A 24431-nucleotide genomic window follows, 5' to 3' on the forward strand; every position below is an offset into this window, starting at 1 on the left:
AAAAGCACAAATGGTAAAAGTACCAAATCCTGGTCTTCTATAATCTTTCTAGCTAAATGCAATTGAGTAGTAGCTATACGGTTGCCTGTAGCAATGGTAGTTTTATGTATTCCTCCACTATTATTAAATAAAATACCATTGTTAGTTCACAGAAAGGCAGAAAGCATCCAACTGCATTCTTTGAAGAAGAATGCAAGTAGTAACAGTCAATCAAAGCCTATTTTTTTAAAAAAATGTGTATTTGGCTTTTAAGTGCTTACTTTTCTTGATTACCTGATTATAAGAGTAAATAGGTAATTATAATATTTAAGAAAATGTACAAGATTAGATTAGAAGATTTGTAAAAATTGTGGTTCACTCCACTATTATTGTTCCTAATAAGGAAATACCTGTGTTGGGAAGTTAGCTCTATATATCTACATATTAAAATGGTCTTTCAATGAAATACAGATACTATTTTGATGGTCGAAATTTAAAAGTCCTATACACAATTAAAAAATATGTAACCTTTCATAGCCCTCATGTATAAACCATATCTGTCACATTATTTTGGTTTGCAGTATATTTGATCTTATATTCCCCTGCTTGTTTAATTCAGGTATCAAATGCATCTGTTTATACACAAAATGCCACAATGATGATAATTTCTATTCTGTGTTCTATGGCTCCTTTTAATTGACACTCAAACAACTGTCTAAATATTAAATAAATAATCAGCTAAAACAGATTATTCTGACTCATTAAAAAAAATTTAAAAGACCTTTTATATCATGTTTCTCCGTAAGAATAAAATTGTATAAAGTCAGATTGTGAAAAATTTCTAAAATCATTCTTTCTTCTTGGTTTTTACTTCTTATCAAATCAGTATAAATAGAACACAATACAACCATGCTATTTCAAAATTAAACTCAATTTGTTACAAACACGTCTAGGTCTTCATTAAAAAGGGAGGGATTAAAAAAAAAGGGAGGGATAGGGATATATGTATATGTATGGTTGATTCACTTTGCTGTATAGTAGAAACTAACACAACACTGTAAAGCAACTATACTCCAATAAAAATTAATTAAAAAAAAGAAAAAAGGTAAAACAAAAAACAAACAAACAAAAAAACCCCAAAAAAGAGGGCCTCCCTGGTGGCACAGTGGTTGAGAGTCCGCCTGCCGATGCAGGGGACACGGATTCATGCCCTGGTCCGAGAAGATCCCACATGCCGCAGAGCGGCTGGGCCCGTGAGACATGGCCGCTGAGCCTGCGCGTCCGGAGCCGGTGCTCCGCAACGGGAGAGGCCACAACAGTGAGAGGCCTGCGTACCGTAAAAAAAAAAAAAAAGAAATGAGAAAGAGTCAGATAGTGTAGACATCGACAATATAATAAGATGATATTATGAATAACCTTGTGCCAAGTTCAGAAACTTATATGGATGTATCCCTAGGAAAATAAAAATTAACAAACTAACACAATTAAAAAAAAGGGAGGGACTGTATCACTTACATGTATGAACACCTAAAAGCTGGAGATTGCCCTAACCTCCCCTTTTTGGAGAGTAAAGAAACCAAAGAGTAAACCAAATGAAAAATAGAAAGCAAAAAGCTTCCAGCAGGGAATGCTAGAGAACTGATGCAATTATGAACGGAGTAATATACTGCAACATAGATTTCTAGAAGTGAGAAGAAAATGTTGGTGAACAAAAGTGCTTTTACTTTTTAAAGCATGTTTTTAATATAAATTGCAAGAGATTTATTAAACAAGGAACTGAAAGATTAATTACATATCATTAATTAGAGGTAAAGCTACATTTCATTTAAAAACAATAACAAAAATCCCTGAAGCCTTTCTAATTAATTCGCTCCTAAATGTTCCAAAGGGATGCTGGTTAGAGGAGTGAGATCCTTAAGTCCTAGAGGAAGGTACAAGCTGGTGGTACAGAGGAGAGATATGCAGGAAATGCAGGGGCAAAGAAGGATAGCAAATTGAGCATTTAGGAAGAAAAATATAAACAGGAATAGAAACAGAGATACAGTTATTATGTGAACCTAATTCCCTACCTTCCAAAATGACAGGAGTCATTCCTGAACTCCAGAATTCAAAAATGTTTTAATTACCATGACTTGGCAAAGCACAGGGGGGAGGGTGTTGAGAGGGAACACATAATAATACCACATGGACAATTACGTATAACTGTAACACATCAGAGCTGATAATGTGTTTCACATATATACCTAGAGGCATTCAAAATACTTAACACCTGGCAAGGCACAGGCAGCAATCATTGAGCATGGACACTGGTCAGTATTCCACACGTGGTACACCTGCTGATGTCAGCCCCAGATCTAGGACACGACCTACATGATTCAAAGGATCAAGCACCTTTGTATCAAAGAGTCTTGCCTGCTTGCTATTTTTCACTTTGAAATGTCTGGGTGTGCTAATGAGCGGGAAGCGAGGTAGATGCAGTGGTCATGCAGACTAAGAGCCTATGAGGAGGGAGAAATCCTTAAAATATTCTACAAATACTAATACGAAAAAATGGTATGGCCGCTGCCTTGAGCTATGTTCCAAAAGTTGGGGAACTAAACGAAGGCATATAACTGAACACAACTTATGAGGGACAGACCATAAAACTATTTGTAGATGGTATTTAATTTTCAAACTGTGTATCAGATACAAAGGAGTTTAAATAAATTGTATTTACTTCCTGGAAAAAAATAAAGGCAAGGCTGCTGGTAGTTGACTCTCATTTTTAAAAATGAATAATTAGCTTTTCATTCATGGAGAGGACTTGAATTTCCACTGGATTCCCCAATTTTAGATGTGGAAAACCGACACATTGCCCTCTCCCAATGGGGTGATGGAAATACTACACTAGGGCCTACTGGCTAATATAATAATGATTTTAAGAATGCCAGGTTTACGATAGGGAAACCCCTCCTTATTATATCTAGGTAAATCAATTCTCAAACTTAACAGAATTTAAATCAAAGAGAAATTATTCCAACTTTCCCACAACAACCAGGACAGAGATGCAATCAAATCAGCATTCATTCTTCACACTGTTATCTGGGACTGTTCCAAAAGGAAGCAGAATCACCTTTGTAGAATAAAAAGAACAAATTAAGAACACAGGTAAAATGTGACAACAGTGTTCTGAGGTTCCCCAAGGTGCAAGATGAGAGCATTTTTGAGTTGTTAGATGGTAAAATTTGATTTGAGAACTACATAATGTCAATTTACCAACTGTTTGAACTATAAATCTTATAACAACTTTAACATCAACTAGCAGTCTAAGTGGAGATAACAGTGAACCTGTACTCTCACAGCTGTAACAGCAGGGCTGTAGTGGAGACACAATAAGACAGTGGTTAAGTAGGGACTCTACAACCCAGAGGGACTCTGGCTGAGTTCAAACACCTGACTCTGCCCCTTACGAGCTGTGCGTCCTTGGACACACTATTACTTTACTTCTCCTGAGTTTCAGTTAATTTGTTTTGAGTACATTCAGGGGCTTATGAGTTGAAGCAATGTGCAAATGCTTGTGCCCAAACTCTCCGAGTTCCACATCCACAGTTCCAGCTCTCATGGCTCACTTTATCTACTGTTACCAATGGTAAACGGGGGGAAGGGGACTCTTTGGGGTGCACTCATCATTTCTTGAAGTTGGATATATGCTGACTCAGGTGTCAAGTAAAATATCCAAAAAGCTTTCAAGCCAAGATTTTCTTTGTGTATTATTCTGGGTCCCTGGCCACTGGCAAAGGTCAGAGTAGGAGGAACTTCTAGGGACCTCAAAGCTCTGACCTATGAAGCAAGAGATATGATCTGATGAAAACCAAGGAAGGTCAGTGATATGTCACAATGAGATGTGACAATGGATTTCTACTTAGTATATGACCGAAGATTTTAAAATTTCCTTGTGAAGGTTTCCTTATAAAAGAGAAATCAATCAGGCAGCTAGAATACTATGGAAAGAGATGTGTTGCAGGTCGGGGTGCTTTAAATCTTTTCACCACGTGTTTACTGAAGGCTCCTGAATTTGGTTAAGATTCCACGTTGTGCTTTTAGCAACATGGCAAGAAAGGCTAGTGTGGACAAATAGGGGGCATCATCTCGTACACGGGCAGCCTCCCTCCTAGGATGTGTAAAATTTGCTGTTAGAAGATAATTTAACAGTTATCACACAAACAGTATCAGTACACTTAGCAGGAGGTAGATGATAGTGACATGGCTTTATTTATGTTAGAAATAATATACTTTACCATATCATTTAGACACAAGGCTGCTTCACTTACCACTTCTGTTGATGTTTCTGCATGTTCAGAAGTAACATGTTCTTGAAGAGATGTCTCCGTATAGCCCATTTTTCCACAATAGGGACAAGTAAAAGACTGTGGCTGCTCTACAGAGAAAGCTTCCCCACCATAGTACAAATCTGAAAAACAGAGTGGAACTGCATTGAGAAATAATTATTATTCATTTTTAAAAAATATATAAAAAGGTAATCATGTGGTACGATAATGTAAAAAGAAAAAGGGGTGCCTAAAATCTCCACCAACAGCCTCACTTTGTCAAGGAGTGCTTAGGTACCTCTCTGTTTACCTCTGTAACATCCTTATTCTCCCAAGGACTCTATGTCACTCTTCCCAAATTCCTTCTCTACTTGCTACTACAGCCTTAAGAGAAAAACAAGCAAACAGCTTTATATCCCTTCATTTAATTTTGAAACATCTCTAATTTCACATCTGGTTCTAATTTTATTGTAATTTGTTTTTTCTTTCTCTCTGTATGTACTGTGGCAACACCAACATCAATACAAAGAATCAGCAGGATTATATCATATACAAGAACACAAGTGCTCAGAGAGAAAGAACAGATGACGATGATCAATATGCCAACTCCTAGATGCAGCTATGTATCTACAGAACATACCATTCATATAGCAGGAAGGACCCTAAGCATTCAGTTCTTATAAATGCTAACTTGAATGGGGAACTATCACAACGTACTCTGCCCAACTTGGTTACTGAAGAACTGACCAATGAGTGAGAGTCTGTGGGAATAATTTGTTTGCCTGATTAACATATGTCAAGGAATAAGTCTATTTTTCTCCATTAGTAGCTCAAAAGGGAATGCAATTGAAAGTACACTTAGTATGTTATGTCACTTCATTACAAAGATCTCATTATTTAACATGAAACAAATACCTACTTTAAGAGCATATGATCGTTTTTGTGAGAAGAGAAAATGAAAGAAAGTGTTTATTACATGGTAGATTAGTGCACATTCATTTTTAGGGAAATTAAGACTATCTTAAAAATATTTACCCATTACACATATAATGACCATTTATTATATGCATAAGACTTGCCAAGTGAATTTGGGTAGGTGGAGATAAACATAAAAAAAAGAAGAGAACTTTCTTACCTGATAAAGGGCATCTACAAAAAACCCAGAGCTAACATCATACTCACTGGAAGACTGGATGCCTCCCCGCTAAGACCAGGAACAAGACAAGAATGTCCACTCTTGCTATTTCTATTCAGTATTTTACTGGAGGATCTAACCAGAGTAACTAGGCAAGAAAATGAAACGAAAGGCATCGAGATGGGAAGGAAGAAGTAAAACTGTCTCTATTAGAAGATGACATGACCCTGTATATCAGCAATCCCCAACCTTTTTGGCACCAGGGACCGGTTTCCATGGATGGGGGCGGGGGGGGGGATGGCTTTGGGATGATTCAAGCACATTACATTTATTATGCACTTTATTTCTATTATTATTGCATTGTAATATATAATGAAATAATTATACAACTCACCATAATGCAGAATTGGTGGGAGCCCTGAGCTGCTTTCACTTGCCACTCATTGATAGGGTTTTGATATGAGTCTGCAAGCAATTGATTTATCATGGTCTCTGTGCAGTCAAACCTCTCTGCTAATGATGATCTGTATTTGCAGTTGCTCCCCAGCACTAGCATCACTGCCTCAGCTCCACCTCAGATCACCAGGCATTAGATTCTCATAAGGAGCGCGCAGCCTAGATCCCTCACATGTGCAGTTCACAGTAGGGTTCACACTCCTATGAGAACCTAATGCCGCCGCTGATCTGACAGGCAGTAATGTGAGCGATGGGGAGCGGCTGTAAATACAGAAGAAGCTTCGCTTGCTCGCCCGCCGCTCACCTCCTGCTGTGAGGCCCCGTTCCAGTAGCTGTGGGGACCCCTGCTGTATATAGAAAATCCTAACGAATCCACTAAAAAACTATCAGAACTCATAAACAAGTTCAGCAGCATTACAGGATACAAGATCTATATATAAAAGCCTATTGTTTTTCTGTAATTTGCAATGGACAATCCAAAATAAAAATTTTAAAAAATTCCATTTACAAAAGCAAAAAGAATAAAACATTTAGGAATACACTTAATGAAAGAAGAGAAACTTATCATCTGAGAGCTACAAAATTTTGCTGAAAGAAATGAAAGATGACTTAAATAAACAGAAAGATATCCCGCATTCATGGGTTGGCAGACTTAGTAACATTGCTCTCCAAACTGATCTACAGCTACAAAACAATTCCTAACAAAATCCCAGTTGGCTCCTTTGCAGAAATTTGACAAGTTGATCCTAAAATTCAAATGAAATTCAAGGGATCTAGAATACCGAAAACAACTTTCAAAAAGAACAAAGCTTGAAGACACATACTTTTTGATTTCAAAGCTTACTACATAATTGAGACACTGTGGTACTGGTATATAGGCATATAAATCAACGGAACAGATTGGGAGTCCAGAAATTAAAACTGACATTTATGGTCAATTGATTTTTATTTTTTAACAGCTTTACTGATATATCTTTGACATATAAAAATTGTATATATTTATGGTATAAATATGTTTTCATATATGTATACACTGTGAAAAGATCACCACAATCAAGCTAATTAACATCTCTATTACCTCTACATAGTTACCATTTTGTGTGTGTGTGTGTGTGTGTGTGTGTGTGTGTGTGTTGAGAAGATTTAGTTTAAGATCTATCCTCTTTGAAAATTTCCAGTATACAATACAATATTGTTAACTATGGTCACCATGCTATACATTAGATCTCTGGAACTTATTCATCTTGCATAACAAAACTTTGTAGCCTTTGACCAGCACACCCCAATTTCCCCTTTCCCTCTGGTCAACTGATTTGCAACAGTAATGCCAAGACAATTCATTGGGTAGAAAATAGTCTTTTCAACAAATGACGCTGGGACAACTGGATATTCACATGCCAAAGAATGAAGTTGGAACTCTACCTCATTCCACACACAAAAATTAACTCAAAATGGATCAAAGATCTAAATGTAAATACTAAAATTATAAAACCCTTTGACAAAAACATAATTTTAAGTCTTTATGATCTTGGATTAGGCAATGGTTTCCTAGATATGACACTAAAAGCACAACAAAGGAAAGAAACAAACTAGACACCATCAAAATTAAAACTTATGTGCTTCAAAACATTCCATCAAGAAAGTGAAAAGACAACGCACAGAATAGGAGAAAATTTCTGCAAGTCATTTATCTGTAAGGAACTTGTATATAGAATACACAAAGAACTATTAAAAGTCAATAATAAAGGACACATTACCCAATTAAAAAATGGGCAAAGGATCTGAATAGACATTTCTCCAAAGCAGATCCACAAATGGCTAATCAGCACTAGAAAAGATGGTCAACATCACTGGCCATCAGAGAAATGCAAATCAAAACCACGTGAGATACCACCACTTCACACCCACTAGGATGGCTATAATCAGACAGATAATAACAAGTGTTGACTAGTAAGAAATTACAGCATGAAACATTTAAAGCTTTTCTTATGAATTGACAGTGCCTTCTAATCAACTGTAGAAATAATCTGCTTCCTGATAACCAGAGCAAGAAGACTTGTGTATTGTTAGCAAGAACGGTCAGTTTAAACTTTATTCCTTCTTTACTGAGGCACTCTTCCGTTTCATACCTTGCCGATTGTGTTTATTTCTGAATGGCTTTCATAAATAAACTATAAGAGGAAAAATTACTTAGAATATAAAAGTAGACTCACGTTATTTTTAATGAATTTGGAGCCTCATGTATGCTACTGGGGACAGTTTTAGAACATTTTGCCTTTACTCCTTCATACACATACACACAAAGTTCTAAATGATAATTCATTAAAATTTTAATTAAATACGTACCAAAATCTACCCTTGTTAATATGCACTGCATTGGGTGGTCAGTTGTATGCCTTGTTGTTGTTGCACCACTTTCATAACAAGATGCACAAAGATCGTAATCGTAGCAAATTAAACACTTATATCTGCGACCTCGAAAATTTCCTTTTAAACATGCATCACAGCTGACACCTATAAAAAAAAGAAATATCATTAATTAGCAGCCGTAAAAGGCCACTCTCCATTTCATTTTTATAAATAAAAAGATGTACATTTAACCCCAGATTTCCTTTCCAAAATGACTAAAAACTACACAGTAAAATGATACAGAAATTTCCAACTACATGGTGGATTTGTTCCCCTGATTTACATTCCTAATGGAAATAACTTAAAATGTTTCAGGGTTTCCCTGGTGGCGCAGTGGTTGAGAGTCCGCCTGCCGATGCAGCGGACTCAGGTTCGTGCCCCGGTCTGGGAAGATCCCACATGCCGCGGAGCGGCTGGGCCCTTGAGCCATGGCCGCTGAGCCTGCGCATCTGGAGCCTGTGCTCCGCAACGGGAGAGGCCACAACAGAAAGAGGCCCGCGTACCGCAAAAAAAAAAAAAAAAAAAAGTTTCAAAAAATGCAGAACTTTTTAAATGCCTTGATGAACTAGCAAGAGGGTACAACTCAAGTGAAAGAGGAATGGTTAAATGGAATCACTCAAGAAGTAGGCATCTATTTGGAAAAATCTGAGCTTAAATTTTCACAGCATTGCAGGACAGACACAGGAAGCAAAGACCAAGGCCTGCCATGGCGGAGTGTCTGAACAGGCAATTCCTCATAAAGCTGAGACCCTAATATACACTCAGTATATGGGTGAGCTAGAAACCCTCCCTAGGGGATTACAAAACCTGCCCGTGAAATCCCCCTCTCCCCAGGCACAAAACAACAACAACAACAACAAAGCCCTGAATTCAGTTATAACTACAAACCAGTCCAGACTTCTTATAAGTGGAGAGCCCAAATTCAGACTTCCAAATGGTTCTCAGGTCAAGAATCTAATTTAAAGTGGTCCTAAATTAGTACTGCCACCAGGCATCTGGCAGAAATAAAATTTGAAGGAATGACAGTTCATACACAAAATACCAACAAAAAACAAAACACCATCAGAAAGTAGCAGAAACAGCAGAATCAGAATGGCAAACAGTTTATAACAGAATCGAATATCAAATAACACTTAACAGTTTAAAAGAAATAAAGAAGAGCTTGAAGAGGCAACCAACAGATTTGAAAATGAACTATCTAGGTATACAAAAATTAATTAAAATGTAAAACTCAATGGGCAGGTTTAATAGTAGGAAAGCCTTTTACTCACACGTGGTATGCTTGTTTATGTAGAAAACCCCAGGTAAATTATTGGAATTAATATCTTAAGCAAGGTAGCTAAATACAAAAACCAATTTAATAAAACACTGATTTCTTCACTCAAAAAAGACAAATACTGATATATTTTTTAAATGGCATTTATGATTCCACTTATATGAGGTACTCAGATTAGTCAAATTCACAGAAAAAAACAAAAACACCCCCCCCCCCAAAAAAAACAAACCAAAGTAGAACAGTGGTTACCAGAGGCTGGGTGGAAGGGGGAATGGGGAGTATTGTTTAATGGGTTTCAGTTTGGGATGATAAAAAAATTCTGGAGATGGACAGTGGTGATAGTTGCACAACAATGTGAATGTACTAATGCCACTGAATTGTACATGCAAAAAGGGTTAAAATGATATGTTGTGCATATTTTACCACAATAAAAAAATTATGTCATTTGTAGTAGCATTTCTGAAAAGTGCCTATGAATAAAGCTAACCAAAGGGGACTTCCCTGGTGGTCCAGTGGTTAAGAATCCACCTACCAATGCAGGGGACGCAGGTTCAATCCCTGGTCAGGGAACTATGATCTCACACGCCATGGGGAAACTAAGCCCACGTGCCGCAACTGGAGAGAAGCCCGCATGCTGCGACAAAGATCCCGCGTGCTGCAACTAAGACCCAATGCAACCAAAAATAATAAAAATAAATAAATTTAAAAAAAGCCAACCAAAGATATGCAGCCCTTTATGAAGTAAATTAGTAAAAATGTGTTCAAAGACAAAGAGCTTTAAAAAATAAAAATACCAGGTTCACTGACTAGAAGGTTCAACATAATAAAATATCATTCTCCCCAAATTGATCTGTGGATTCAATACAATTCTAATAAAAAATCACAAAAGAATTTTTTGTGGAACATGATAAGCTGACTCAAATTTTTACACAATTTGCAAAGTGTCAAGAATAGCCAAGATATTCCTGAAGAATAACAAGATGGAGGGATTTGCTTAACACATCAAGAGCTATTATAAAGCTACAGTGATTAAGACAGAATGGCATTGGCCTAGAGACAGACAAACTGACCAAAGGAACAGTATAGAAAGCCCCCAAACAGATGCACACATGTTGAAATCTGTTTCATGACAGTAAGGTCACTAGAGATCAGTGGGGAAAGGAGGGAGTAGACAATAAATGGTACTAGGACAGGCGATCACCCATATATGGGGAAAATACAACTGGATCTCTTCCACAGATCCTACACACAAGAACCGATTCCAAATGGTTGAAAGACAAACGTGAAAGGAAAGTGAAAAAATCTCTGAAGACAATGTAGGGAATATTTTTATGAGCTCAGAGTAGGAAACAATTTCTTAAACACACACACACACACACACACACACACACACACACACACACACGCGGCCCAAACCATAAAAAGATATATTCAACCACATTAAAATTAAGACTTTTCCTTCACTTTTAATACCCTAGAGTGACAGAAGAGACAAGGCCCAGAAACTGGTGATAAATACAACATACGTGACAAAAGTAAGGTATACAGAATACATTAAGGAACTCTCACGTATCAGTAAGAAAATGACCAACACCCAATAGAAACATGGGCAAAGACCTCAGTGGGCACTACAGAGAACAACAAACACAAGTGACCAATAAATATAGGAAAAGACTCTCATCTCATTAGTCATCACAAAAGTGCACATCAAACCATCATGAGCTCTCATTTTACATCTACCAACCTGGCAAAAACTTAGAAGTCTGTTGATATCAAGTGCTGGAGAAGACAAGGAGCAACAGAAACTCTTCTGCGCTGCTGGTGGGAACATACACCTGCACAACTACTTTGCCAATTTTGTTCATATTCTAGTCAAGTTAAACATGTACAATTACTGTGACTGCAATTTCACGCTTAAATCTATTCCCTGGGGACACTTTTGCCCAGGAGCACCAGAAGAATGTAAAAGAATGTTCACAGCAGTTTTTGCAACTGGGAAGAAAAAAAAAAAGGCTGTTAACAACCCAAAGGGCCATCAACCGTCCATTATAGAGTGAATTAAAAAAGAATGAATGACAGCCTAAAATAGTGGGTGAAGACAGGCATGTAACCAAACTAAGCTATAAAGCAAGTTAGAAGACAGGTGCCATGGAGAAGAATAAAGCAACAAAGCATAAATAGTGTGGACAAAGAAAGCTTCACTGAAAAGATGGTGGGCAAAAAGATGGAATACTTCAAAATTTGCCTATTCAAAATGGCTTCCAAGCATGACAATGCTTTAAGCACAACACTGAAGGTATTGAAAAGGGGTAAGTATCTATTCAGATTCACAAATGAAAGTTTAATATAGTAGGGTAAATAACTTTGTCAAACAAAAGGTAGTGTGAACTGAGCTAAAGAGGCGCCTGAAAGGCAAGCTCAGTCTTGAACACTAACTTTTTGGCATGTCCCGTCCACCATTACTCTGTGGGCCCCACTTTTCTTTCTGTGGTGGGGATGCCCACCGACAAGTATAAATGAACAAAGCTTAAGGCGACTGGGGATGGTGATATTGCCAAACACTGCATCAGTGTCAGTAGGGACATGCTGATGATGCCTGTCCCTTGCCTGTTCTACTCAGCTGATAAAATTCGAAGCTATCTAAATCTAAATGCTCTCCTAAGGGGTGAGGATGTTGAGTGGTGTCAGGCTTCACCTACAATCCAGCTGGAGTTCAGTAACTGTTAGCCCTTTAAGAAACTGGGGTTCTTTAAAAAAAAATTATTAACTATTTTTGATGGAATCATTTCTAAAATGTATGTTTTTGGGGAATTCCCTGGTGGTCCAGTGGTTAGGACTCAGTGCTTTCACTGCTGTGGGCGCGGGTTCAATCCCTGGTTGGGGAACTAAGATCCTGCAAGTCGTGTGCCCCTCCCCCCAAAAAAAAGACATTTAACAACTTTTGTGATTCAAGGTCATTATTTCAAACACAAATATATATTTCAGTCTGACCATTAAACATTATATTAGGTAAGTTCTCAGCAGGGTTTCTTACAACATAAGTTAAGAGTAACTTTTTTTTTCTTTTCTTTTTTCTTTTTTGCGGTACATGGGCCTCTGTTGTGGCCTCTCCCGTTGTGGAGCACAGGCTCCGGACGCACAGGCTCAGCGGCCATGGCTCACGGGCCCAGCCGCTCCGCGGCATGTGGGATCTTCCCGGACTGGGGCACGAACCCGTGTCCCCTGCATTGGCAGGCGGACTCTCAATCACTGCGCCACCAGGGAAGCCCCAAGAGTAACTTTATAATAATCTATAGCAGCAAGTATGCTACAGAGGATTTGTTTTGGTGAAGAGTGTACTATGAATAAGAAGTCAGGGAAGTAAAAATATTTTATCACATATAATTTTTCATACAATCTGCTACTCCTTCTCACTGTAACAGCTCTGCCAATTTAATACGTCTAATCTGTCATCATAAGCTTTAGTCAATATCTCACTTTAGAGAAGATACCATACGACCTCTCGACAGTAGCTCGAAGTGTCTGAATAAAAGCACAGAAGCATGCACAGGCTTCGCCACAGTTTCTCAACAGCAACCCGGTCTCCCTCTGCCCCAGCTGGAAATTACTAAATCTCATTTAGCTTTGAAAAGAACCCCCGATTTCTCACTCAAAACAGAACCTCTTCCAAGTATACCTGTCAGAATTCACTCTATAACACAGACTAACAAAATGTGCTCCCTTTGTGTCCACTACCGGCGCTTTCCCATCAGGGAAAACAAGCCAGCTCTTCAACGCACAGTCGCTGGGTTAATAACAGTGCTCTCTACCTGGTACCAGGAGACTCAGGAAAATCTGAAACAGAACATATACGTGGCACATGTAAAACGATCAGTTCCTTGAGAGGAAGAATGAAGCTGCTTCTGGTGAGACAGTGATAAGATATATTTAAGATGCTAAGAACTAAAGTTCCTATGCAAGAGGGAGGGGGTGTGGGGATATATGTATACGTAGAGCTGACTCACTTCGTTATACAGCAGAAACACAACACTGTAAAGCAATTATACTCCAATAAAGATGTTAAAAGAAAAGTTCCTATAGAAAAGTATCATTTATAATAGAAACAAGAATTCAAATATTGTCAAATAAAATATCGCCTTGAGAGGCAAGGCTGGAGAACCACTATGTGTTAGCACTGAGATCTCCTGGATTTAAAAAATGTTAGGTTTCAGTTACTCTATACTATATACACCCTGCAAAAACTGAGTTAACCAAATAATAAAATACGCAACTCATCCTTGAATAATCTAGCTTTAGCCATATTGTCATAAACAAATTCGGACAATCACTACTTTGTAACATGGCAACTAGCACAAGCTACATCTTTTTTTTTAAATTTTATTGAAGTATAGTTGATTTACAAGGTTGTGTTAATTTCTGCTGTACAGAAAAGTGATTCAGTTACACATGTATATAGTCTTTTTCATATTCTTTTCCATTATGGTTTATCACAGGATACTGAACATAGTGCTATACAGTAGGACCTTGTTGTTTACCCATCCTATATATAACAGTTTGCATCTGCTAACCCCAAACTCCTGATCCATCCCTCCCCCCCCCACCCCCTTGGCAACCACAAGTCTGTTCTCTTTACCTGTAAGTGAGTCTGTTTCTGTTTCGTAGATAAGTTCATTTGTGTCGTATTTTAGATTCCACATATAAGTGATATATGGTATCTGTCTTTCTCTTTCTGACGTACTCCGCTTAGAGGTCCATGTTGCTGCAAATGGCATTATTTGATTCTTTCTTTATGGCTAATATTCCATTGTATATATGTATCACATCTACATCTACACAAGCTACATCTTTTTTTTTTTTTTTTTTTTTTTTTGTGGTATGCGGGCCTCTCACTGTTGTGCCCTCTCCCGTTGCGGAGCACAGGCTCCGGACGCGCAGGCTCAGCGGCCATGGCTCACGGGCCTAGCCGCTCCGTGGCATGTGGGATCTTCCCAGACTGGGGCACGAACCCGTGTCCCCTGCATCGGCAGGCAGACTCTCAACCACTGCGCCACCAGGGAAGCCCAACACACACAAGCTACATCTTAAAGTTATGGTGGAATATTTGTGATTCCCCATCTGATCAAGTTCACCTAACAAGACAAACAAAAATGCTAGGAAATACAGCTTAACCTCAATTTTGACATGCCCATGTGTGAAACTTACATAAAAAGAATGGTGTGTATCAGACAACCCCTATCTATAATAGGTATATCTGAACACATTCATACCCTCAACACTTACCTTTATATTTAGCAGTTCTGTAAAATATATACATAAAAGCTATGAACTAAAATCAAAGGAAAGAATGCCCTCTAGTGGGAACAGATGTTTAAAAATCCACTGAAATAATATGTAAAGTCTTTTTTCTTTCTTAATATTCTAAAATAAACAAAGGTTTATTTACTTATATATATATTACGTGTACATTATATATACATTTATATCTTTTAAAAGAAAAACCCAAAGGTTGATACAGCTTTTTCTTTTGATTTGAATGAATTTTTAGGTAGGGAACAGAGAGGTGCTGGGAAGGGAAGGTCGACAAAGGGAAAGCTACCTGTCAAGATACACAGTGAAAAGAAACACAACAGGAAGAGACTCCACCTGAATTTGAAGCTCTGGGATTATTCAGCCTTTGCCACTGACAATCTATTTTGACTTCTAGATGCCATGTAATTTGGAGAGAAGGCCCTCTTTTTACTTCAGTGAATTCCCTCTTCAGGCCCTATGCATCTCTAAATAAGTGTGACTTTTAAAAAAAGAATGTGTGTTACATGCTCTAGAACAATTTTAATATTAAGATCTGCACAGAGAACTATGCCACTAAAATAACTTGACAATGATAAGGGCAATTCCCAAAGAGGCTCTTTGCATTTAGATGGTTGAAGAATCATGCAACCTTTTTTTTTTTTTTTTTTGCGGTATGTGGGCCTCTCACTGTTGTGGCCTCTCCCGTTGCGGAGCACAGGCTCCGGACGCACAGGCCCAGCAGCCATGGCTCACGGGCCCAGCCGCTCCGTGGCATGTGGGATCTTCCCAGACCGGGGCACGAACCCGTTTCCCCTGCATCGGCAGGCGGACGCTCAACCACTGTGCCGCCAGGGAAGCCCCATGCAACCTTTTGAAGAGGATCTCAGATGAACACAAGCAATTAAAGAAATGAACTATTATAATTCAGTGAACAGCAGAAGTAGCCAGAATTAAAGAAGATGGTCAAGGGATATTTCTAGAAGCAAAATCGCTGGAACCTAAGACAAATTTTATAATGCTTCACAAGCTGGGAGCCTAGATGAGGAGTAGAAAGCTTTTCCCCTTCTATTAAAGAAACATTGGGGGAAATAGAATCAATCATGCCTTGCAAAGGTAAAGTAACTCTAGGAGTTCGTTTCTTTCTTTTTAAAGAAAAAAGAAAGCCCTACTCAATTATTTTTAGAATTAGGAGCAGAATTCCCCCCCCCCAATTAAATACACATGTAATTTATACATGTTTATTTTTTAAAAATCTATGCCATATGATAAAGGGAGAGACTCAAAAGGAGAGAAAATTGGGTAGAGAGACCCATACAAAGATACCATTCAAGGAAAGACCTTTAGGACTTCCCTGGTGGTGCAGTGGTTAAGAATCCGCCTGCCAATGCAGGGGACAGGGGATCAATCCCTGGTCCAGGAAGATCCCACATGCCACAGAGCAACTAAGCCCGTGAGCCCCATCTACTGAGCCTGCGCTCTGGAGCCCGTGAGCCACAATTGCTGAGCCTGCGCGCCTAGAGTCTGTGCTCCACAACAAAGAGTAGCCCCCGCTCGCCCCAACTGGAGAAAGCCCGCGTGCAGCAATGAAGACCCAACGCAGCCAAAAATAGGAAAATTTTAAAAAATTTAAAAAATAAATAAAATTAAAAAAAAGAAAAGACCTATAAAGAGATTCCAGGGGCAGAGAAAAGAGAAGTCAGAAGAAGCGTATACAGCTGGGGAGGGTATGATTCAGAAGAAAGAGGGCAGGGTGATGGCGAGGAACTTTAGGGGAAAACATGGAACAGCTTGGTAAATAGATCTTGTAGTATGTGTGTTCTTCACACTTAGCAGACTTGCTTGGACCTGTGATACCTTTACCCGGCCACTTAAAACAACCTTTTCTGTACTGGGACTCAGCTTTCTAACTTTTGCTTTATTGTTTGCAGGTGGAATTCTACAAGTTTGATGACATGTAACAATGAGGAGCATCCACCTATCCTTCCACTACTATCTATTCTGTGCCAACATACAGCAGTGAGTAAAGGTCTTTGCTACACAGAGCTAATACTCCAGTGGTAATAGCAGCAACTTCCATCATTATTTATTGTGTGCCAATTTTCATAATTACTTTATTAATCTTCACAACAAAGTCATGAGGTAGTTGGAAAATACGGTAAAACTTCATGGCTATGGATGATTCAAAGCTAGTTCACGTCTGTCCAACGAAGTGGACAGAAAGGCAGGGGTTGGACATTATATTTAAGGAGTTCCTTATGCATTTTGTCCAAGAGGGAAGTTTAATTCATTTCTAAAAGTTTTTAGTGTAGTGAGATTTGGTCCATTTTGGAACAACTGGCTGTTTTGCTTGGTTTTAAAGAACTGTTCTATGCTCTTATTTCGTAGAAATGCATCCCTGGCCTGCGAAAAGAAACCTACCTTAGTAACAATGGACTTGCTCATGAGTAAGCTTAGTTAGGAATAGTCTTTCAGAACCTCTCATCTGGAAATAGAGAAGCTTCTATATTACTCAATCTACTATTATACTCGGCCATGATTAGAGCTATTTTCTGACTCACACATAAAACGAAGGAAGAAGAGGTGTGTAAGGAATGCCTGGAACAAAGTGGGAATTCAGTGGGTATCTGCTGAGTGAATGAAGTGGAGGAAAAGAGAAAGGGACATGTTCCTAGAGCATTCAGATAAGAGCTCAAAAGAGAGAAGGGAAACAAGGATTAATGTGTGTCTACAATAGACCTCTTGATGGAAGAATGACTGAATGATGAAAGTAGGGGGGAAAAAGAAGGCACCGAACAACAGGTACTTGTTTCCCGTAGGAGAAAGGAAAACTAAGTCAGCAAAAATGCTGTGCCGAATACTTCTAGGCATCAGCCCCCATTCAGCAACATCAGTCCAGAAGAGCTCGGTTGCCAGCTGTATAAACGAAGGGTTTGTTCTTGGGAAGCAGGTTTTTTATCAGCCACAGATTTGTGTTAACAATTTCATATGTAAAAGGCAAAACTAAAATCTCAATATTTTCAAATATGTGTGCAATGCTATGAACAATGCACACTAATCAGAAACACTGCCCTGCTTTTTTTTTTTTTTTGCGGTACGCGGGCCTCTCACTGTTGTGGCCTCTCCCGATGCGGAGCACAGGCTCTGGACCTGCAGGCTCAGCGGCCACGGCTCACGGGCCCAGCTGCTCCGCGGCATGTGGGATCTTCCTGGACCAGGGCACGAACCCGTGTCCCCTGCATCGGCAGGCAGACTCTCAACCACTGCGCCACCAGGGGAAGCCCTGCCCTGTTTTAAAGACCCTCCAGGCAGGCCTACAGGGCAAGGGCAGAAAGCTCCAGCCCTCCCAAAAAGACAAGTGCCCTTAAAGAAGGTGGTAATTTTTATAAAAATATCTAGTGATTACATGAGCATTTTGCAGAGACTTGTAAAGGAGAATACTAGTAAAAAATACATTACGTTTCAAACCTACTGGGGGCGGTCTGAAAAATTAAAGCCCTTAAAACAGGTATAAAATGACATAGCAGACTCTCCCTCAGATCATCTCCACTAACCAATTAGTGTTTAACTGACCTTGATGCCTCAGGCATCTGCTAAGGGCTTGGTCACTGAACTGCTGTTCTTCTTTTAGAGATGAATAAACTGAGGCCCACAAGCACTAAGTAGCTTGCTCCAAAGGCACACCATCACGAAGTGACAAACAGTGATGACGATGAAGGGTTACCTACTAAAGTAGATCATCTGACAACAATTAATCTGTTTTTTGTTTGTTTCAGAAATGGATGTCTTTAGAACTTTTTATTTACTATGGCACAGAGATATACATTTAATGTCATGTTTATTATTCTTCCCTGAATTCTTTATTTTGTGAGAGACTTTAATTTTACCTATCACATAACTTCTCTAAAATGAAACACTGAGATTGAGGAATTACTTTCAAGGCAGGTGTTTTTACATATATATATATATATATATATATATATTTATTTATTTATTTATTTCCAGAGGTTGATAATTGATCAAACACAGCTCTACCTAAAGTCACTATTTTGTTAAGTTCTTATTCTAGAGTAGTGTTCTCTTAACTTTTTGAAAATCCATGTCCTATATTGGTAAATGTTTAAAAACATTACCATCTCCTTTATTTAAAATTTCAGGGACTTCCCTGGTGACAGAGTGGTTAAGAATCCACCTACCAATGCAGGGGACACGGGTTCGATCCCTGGTCTGCAAAGATCCCACATGCCGCGGAGAAACCAAGCCCCATGTGCCACAACTACTGAGCCTGCGAGCCACAACTACTGAGCCCACGCACCATAACTACTGAAGCTTGTGCTCTGCAACAAGAGAAGCCACCAAAATAAGAAGCCCATGCACCATAACGAAAAGTAGCCCCCGCTCACTGCAACTGGAGAAGGCCTGTGCGCAGCAACGAACACCCAACGCAGCCAAAAATAAAACAAAACAAAGACAAAAGAAAAAACCTTAAAAAATAAAAAATAAAATTTCAGTAAGCAAGATACATGTCAGCCTCACTCTTTCATATCACAGCAGAATATCAACATGATTCAAAAATATAATTTATTTTTCTTTTTTGGTCTTTTCAAACATAAGGAAATCTGGCATACACACATCTTCAGACATGGGAATCAACAACCTATTATATGTGACATAATCACATAATGAAATTCTAGAACATCGTACTCCAACAAACTGCTATTATCATGTATAAGTCCCCACAAAAACAAGTTGTAAAAGGATACAAACCACATGGAAGCATTTCTGTAAAATTTAAAATACACAATACTCTATAATTAGAGCTTATGGACACATACATATGTGGAAAGCATGCTGAAGTGTGGACGGAAAGGATACACACCAGCTCCAAGGAGTGAGGGCCTCTGGGAAGGAGGGAGAAAAAGGAAGGAAATAGAATGGAATCGAGAAAGGGTACAAAGTGAAATTCGTCCATATCCGCAAAGTCTTCTTTCTTTCTACATGTTTAAAATGTTTCATTAAAAAACTCCACAAAAACCGAACACAGACAAAACTCCCCCATCCCATTTCAACTTGTACAGTAGCATGGAAGGTGACAGGATGGCTGGTTTTACACTGAGGTACAAATGGGTAAAATAGTTGACCTAATGAAATTATAGAATAAAACTAATGTTTTTTGGTCCCAGAGATGTATTCTATATCCTGTACTTGTTAATTCTTGCTGAAGTATCAACTAGTCACTGAGTTTCAAGCTAAGCGTTCACAGAATGACTTCTCCCAAGCACAGTGTATAATCTGGGTACGCTAGACACTGCACAGGCAACGTGGAGAGCGTACTAGTGGGCACTGACAACGGGCTGAAGTTGCGGTTTAGAATGCCTTCCCATTGCATACTTGGCCAGTACAGTACAAAGAGCAGTAGGGGACTTCTTGCCTTTCCTGGAAAGACAGACTACATGTACCTGTGAGAGAGAAGAATGTCATTTTAAACAACTAAAGGGTGAAACATACTTAATGGGATTTGCCACCCCCCACCCCAGAACATCCTGCCTATGGTTTAAACACTTTAAAACTGATTTTCTGCAACTGTTTTAGGGAAAGGGGAAGAAAACCACAAGATGAATAGGGAGGGACCAGAAAACATACTATTTAATAATTATTTGAGCTAGAAATGTCTGCACGTTTATTTGTGCTAAATTCACAGTCTGCACATGACAGCCCTTTCTATTATAGTGTAAAGGATTTGTCCTGCATGGATGTTAGGAGATAATTCTGTATTAAATTACTGTAACAACATTACTTCAATAAACACAAGTTTCTGAGCACCTATAGGACCCATTTAGTGTTTAAAGTTTAATAGGGAATAAAGATAAGGAAACAAGCAATTAAAATACAGTATGAAGAGTAAGTGGCAGAGAACTATGGGAACATATCCAACAAATAAGAGCAATATAAGATGACCTGTTCTAGTTGGGAGAGTACAACAGAGCCCCACAATTAGCCTCACCCTGACACAACGCTTCATACCAAGCAGTCCCTGAGGTACTTTCTCTTCAAAACACTGAAATACTTCAGGTCCCTTTGTTCCATTTTTCCTCCACATAAAGCAGTTACTCTAAATCCACTCTCAGAAAGCCACTACATAGCTTAAGACAAGAATCAAGTCGCTTCTGGGACTTCCCTGGTGGCGCAGTGGTTAAGAATCCACCTGCCAGTGTAGCGGACACACGTTCGATCACTGGTCTGCGAAGACCCCATATGCTACGGAGCAACTAAGCCTGTGCGCCACAACTACTGAGCCTGTGCGTCTGGAGCCTGTGCTCCGCAACGAGAGGCCGTGACAGTGAGAGGCCCGTGCACCACGATGAAGAGTGGCCCCCGCTCGCCGCAACAAGAGAAAGCCCGCGCGCAGCAATGAAGACCCAGTGCAGCCAAAAATAAATAAACAAATATAAATAAATAAATTTATTTAAAAAAAGAATCAAGTCACTTCTTCCTCTTTTCTTTTTTTTTTGGCTGTGTTGGGTCTTCATTGCTGTGCGTGGGCTTCCTCTAGTTGCGGCAAGCGGGGGCTACTCCTTGTTGCGGTGCATGGGCTTCTCATTGCGGTGGCTTCTCTTGCTGCAGAGCGTGGGCTCTAGGCGCGCGGGCTTCAGTAGTTGTGGCACACGGGCTCAGCTGCGGCACGCGGGCCCTAGAGCGTGTGGGTTTCAGTAGTTGCAGCATGTGGACTCTAGGGCGCGCAGGCTTCAGTAGTTGTGGCTCGCGGGCTCTAGAGAACAGGCTCTGTACTTGTGGCATAAAGGCTTAGATGCTCTGAGGCATGTGGGATCTTCCCGGACCAGGGATTGAACCCACGTCCCCTGCATTGGCAGGTGAATTCTTAACCACTGAGCCACCAGGGAAGTCCCCTTCCTCTTTTCTAGGCAAACTGATTTCAAATCTAACAGGTCTTCAAAAATCCTACCTTCAACTGTTATGTTATGTTTGTGTCTGCTCTAGTTCCTTCACTGATTTTAAAGCAAAGAGACCTACAACAGATATAAAACTCTGGAGAGGACTAGGAATAACGCAAAGTACAGAGAATGCTCTAGCACTGGAAGAGAAAAAGCAGTTTATGTCTGGCTTAGAAAGCACACTAGCCTACTTTGGATGTTAGGTCTGAGGCGATCATGAGCCATGCAAGGTGCGAGGTACTGTAAACTATTAGGCTGATCTTTGGGAGATTTCCTTTGAGAGAGGACATGTCTTTCTACCACTGAGAGTGATACACAGCAGTATGGAATAGAAAGAAGTAAAGGACTAAGCACAAAGGCAAAATGAGGAAAATAGGCAGTGCTTGTACAGTCTGAAGCAAATCTCTAGGAAATCAAGTTAACTAGTACTCAAATATCAACATCCAAAACTAAAAAACAAAAGTAAGACATTGGCTTTAACATAATTTTTTTTTTTGGCCACATCGCACAGCTTACGAGATTTTAGTTCCCTGACCAGGGATCGAACCCGGGCCCTCAGCAGTGAGAGCGCAGCGGCCTAACCAATGAACCACCAGGGAATTCCCTAACAAATATTATTCATGTATCTTCTTCCCTCTGTTTGTGAACATTTTTAGCCATTATTCTGAGCATGGCTCTGGTAGGGCACCATCCAGAAAATGCACCCGGGATGACAATGTATCTATAATGACTTGAAAATGCAACACTCAAAAGAATAGTTGCCCCACTTAAAAAGACTATGGCAATAACTACAACCTAAAAATTCAAGCACAAACTTCAAGAGCATGTAAACGAATAACTTTATCAGCAAGGATTTGAATCCTGCCTGACTGCGAAGAAATTACTTAACTGGTCTTTGCTTTCCTCATCAACTAAAGAAAAAAAAAAGCATATACTAATCTCTCTATATTGCAGGGCTGTAACAGGAACGTAAATGTTCATTTCTCTTCCCCTCCTTCACCCTTCAAGGTTGTGTAAAGTAAAGTAGGGTGCTGGTTAGTACTACTGTTTCTGAGCTCCAAGTCTACCCTTCTATATTCTTTTCTGCAATGATGGTCCAGGAGGTGGTCCTCAGTGGGGTCATTTTGCCTCCTCAGGGGATATTTGGCCATATATGGAAACATTTGGGGGTGGGGTGGATACTGGAATCAAGTGGCTAGAGGCCAGGAATGTTACTAAACATCCTACAAAGCACAGGACGGCCACCTGGCCCAAAATGTCAATGGTGCCGAGGCTGAGAAACAATGGTCTAGGGTTTGCAAACTCAAGTTATTCATACTCCCTTGGCAGCTGGCTTCTGGTTCACGTTCTGCCAATGGGAGGTTAAAGAGGGAGAGAGAAAGCACCCCTCCAGCAGCAGAGGGGTTCTGGCACCAACCTCTTCTGGCATTCTCATCACCAACCAGCTGAATCCACTCAAAGGCCAAGCACCAACTGTGCAGAGATGGGCCTGGGGAAGTAGGAGTCTCTGATCTCCTAAATTCTAGTCACCCCATCTCTTCCCTTTTTGCGATGACAGAAATCTCTCTTTATCTGTACTGTCCAAAGCCATCAGTCTTTAAAAATCCGTCAGCTTACAGAGCCTAGAAGCAGTGCTGGTCCAGTAGCAATGAGCCCACCAAGCAACCAGATCTTGGTTTCCAGTATCCTCCACTAAGAGGAACCAGAGCTCCTTGGAGAAATGGATGATTCCAGAGGTTAGGACAGGGTGTACGTGAGGAGCCTGTATTGTCTAAGGTCAGGAATGAATGATCCAGAAAGAGGGTACATGTCAAAAAGACACAGAAGAAACCTGAATGGGGTTTCCACTGTCCAAATCTGGGATAATTTGAGCATCAAAATCAATAATAAAAAAATAATGCCCACTGAATAATACAGAAATCCATGTGTCCACACTGATATGAATGAATAAATAAATAAATTAGGGAGAAGGAAACAGGAAAAAATCTTCCATGTAGTAGACAGGCTGACTACAATTTACATTCCAATTCCTAGTTCACCAGCACTGGACCTGCACTGTCCAGTATGGCAGCCACTAGCTGCATGTGATTATTTAAATGTGATTTATTAAAATAAAATAAAGGGAATTCCCTGGTGGTCCAGTGGTTAGGGTTCCACACTTCCACCGCAGGGGGCATGGGTTCGATCCTTGGTCAGGGAACTAACATCCTGCAAGCTGCACAACACAGCCAAAAACAAACAAACAAACAAAAACAAATAAAATTAAAAATTCAGTTCCACACTGAATTGCACAGCTGCATTTCAAGGGCTCACATGGCTAGTGGCTACTGCGTTGGCCAACAGCGCACTGGACAGTGGCATTTAAGACTGAACCATAATTCTGTGACGCTAAGGTCTAGAACAGATAATAAGGTAAGACCTAATTTTGTTCTTTTCTGAAAATCTTAAAATTTAGTATTGGAATTTAAATAAGACAATTTCATAAGAATAGGGAGAACACGAATAAATAACAGCAACAAAATTTTGGAAGCTGGGAAGCAGATGGACGAGTGGTAACCGAGTTAGGAGGTTGGAGAAAGCTGAATCCTTGTATGGGTAAAGGGGGAAGCAAAAAAACCACCCAATTTACA

General features: G+C 39.6%; 1 protein-coding gene across 1 annotated transcript in view; it reads right to left on the bottom strand.

Moving 5' to 3' along the window:
- Window positions 1-24431, bottom strand: part of KCMF1 (potassium channel modulatory factor 1) — a 77515-nt gene that overhangs the window by 25401 nt on the left and 27683 nt on the right. The window contains exons 2-3 of the mRNA XM_060117601.1: window positions 8224-8391; window positions 4290-4429 (exon numbers count right to left, since the gene is read on the bottom strand). Of these exons, the coding sequence (XP_059973584.1) occupies window positions 4290-4429; window positions 8224-8391 (308 nt within the window). The remainder of the gene's footprint in view (window positions 1-4289; window positions 4430-8223; window positions 8392-24431) is intronic.

Source organism: Mesoplodon densirostris, chromosome 14 (assembly GCF_025265405.1).
Source record: "Mesoplodon densirostris isolate mMesDen1 chromosome 14, mMesDen1 primary haplotype, whole genome shotgun sequence".
Lineage (NCBI taxonomy): Eukaryota > Metazoa > Chordata > Mammalia > Artiodactyla > Ziphiidae > Mesoplodon > Mesoplodon densirostris.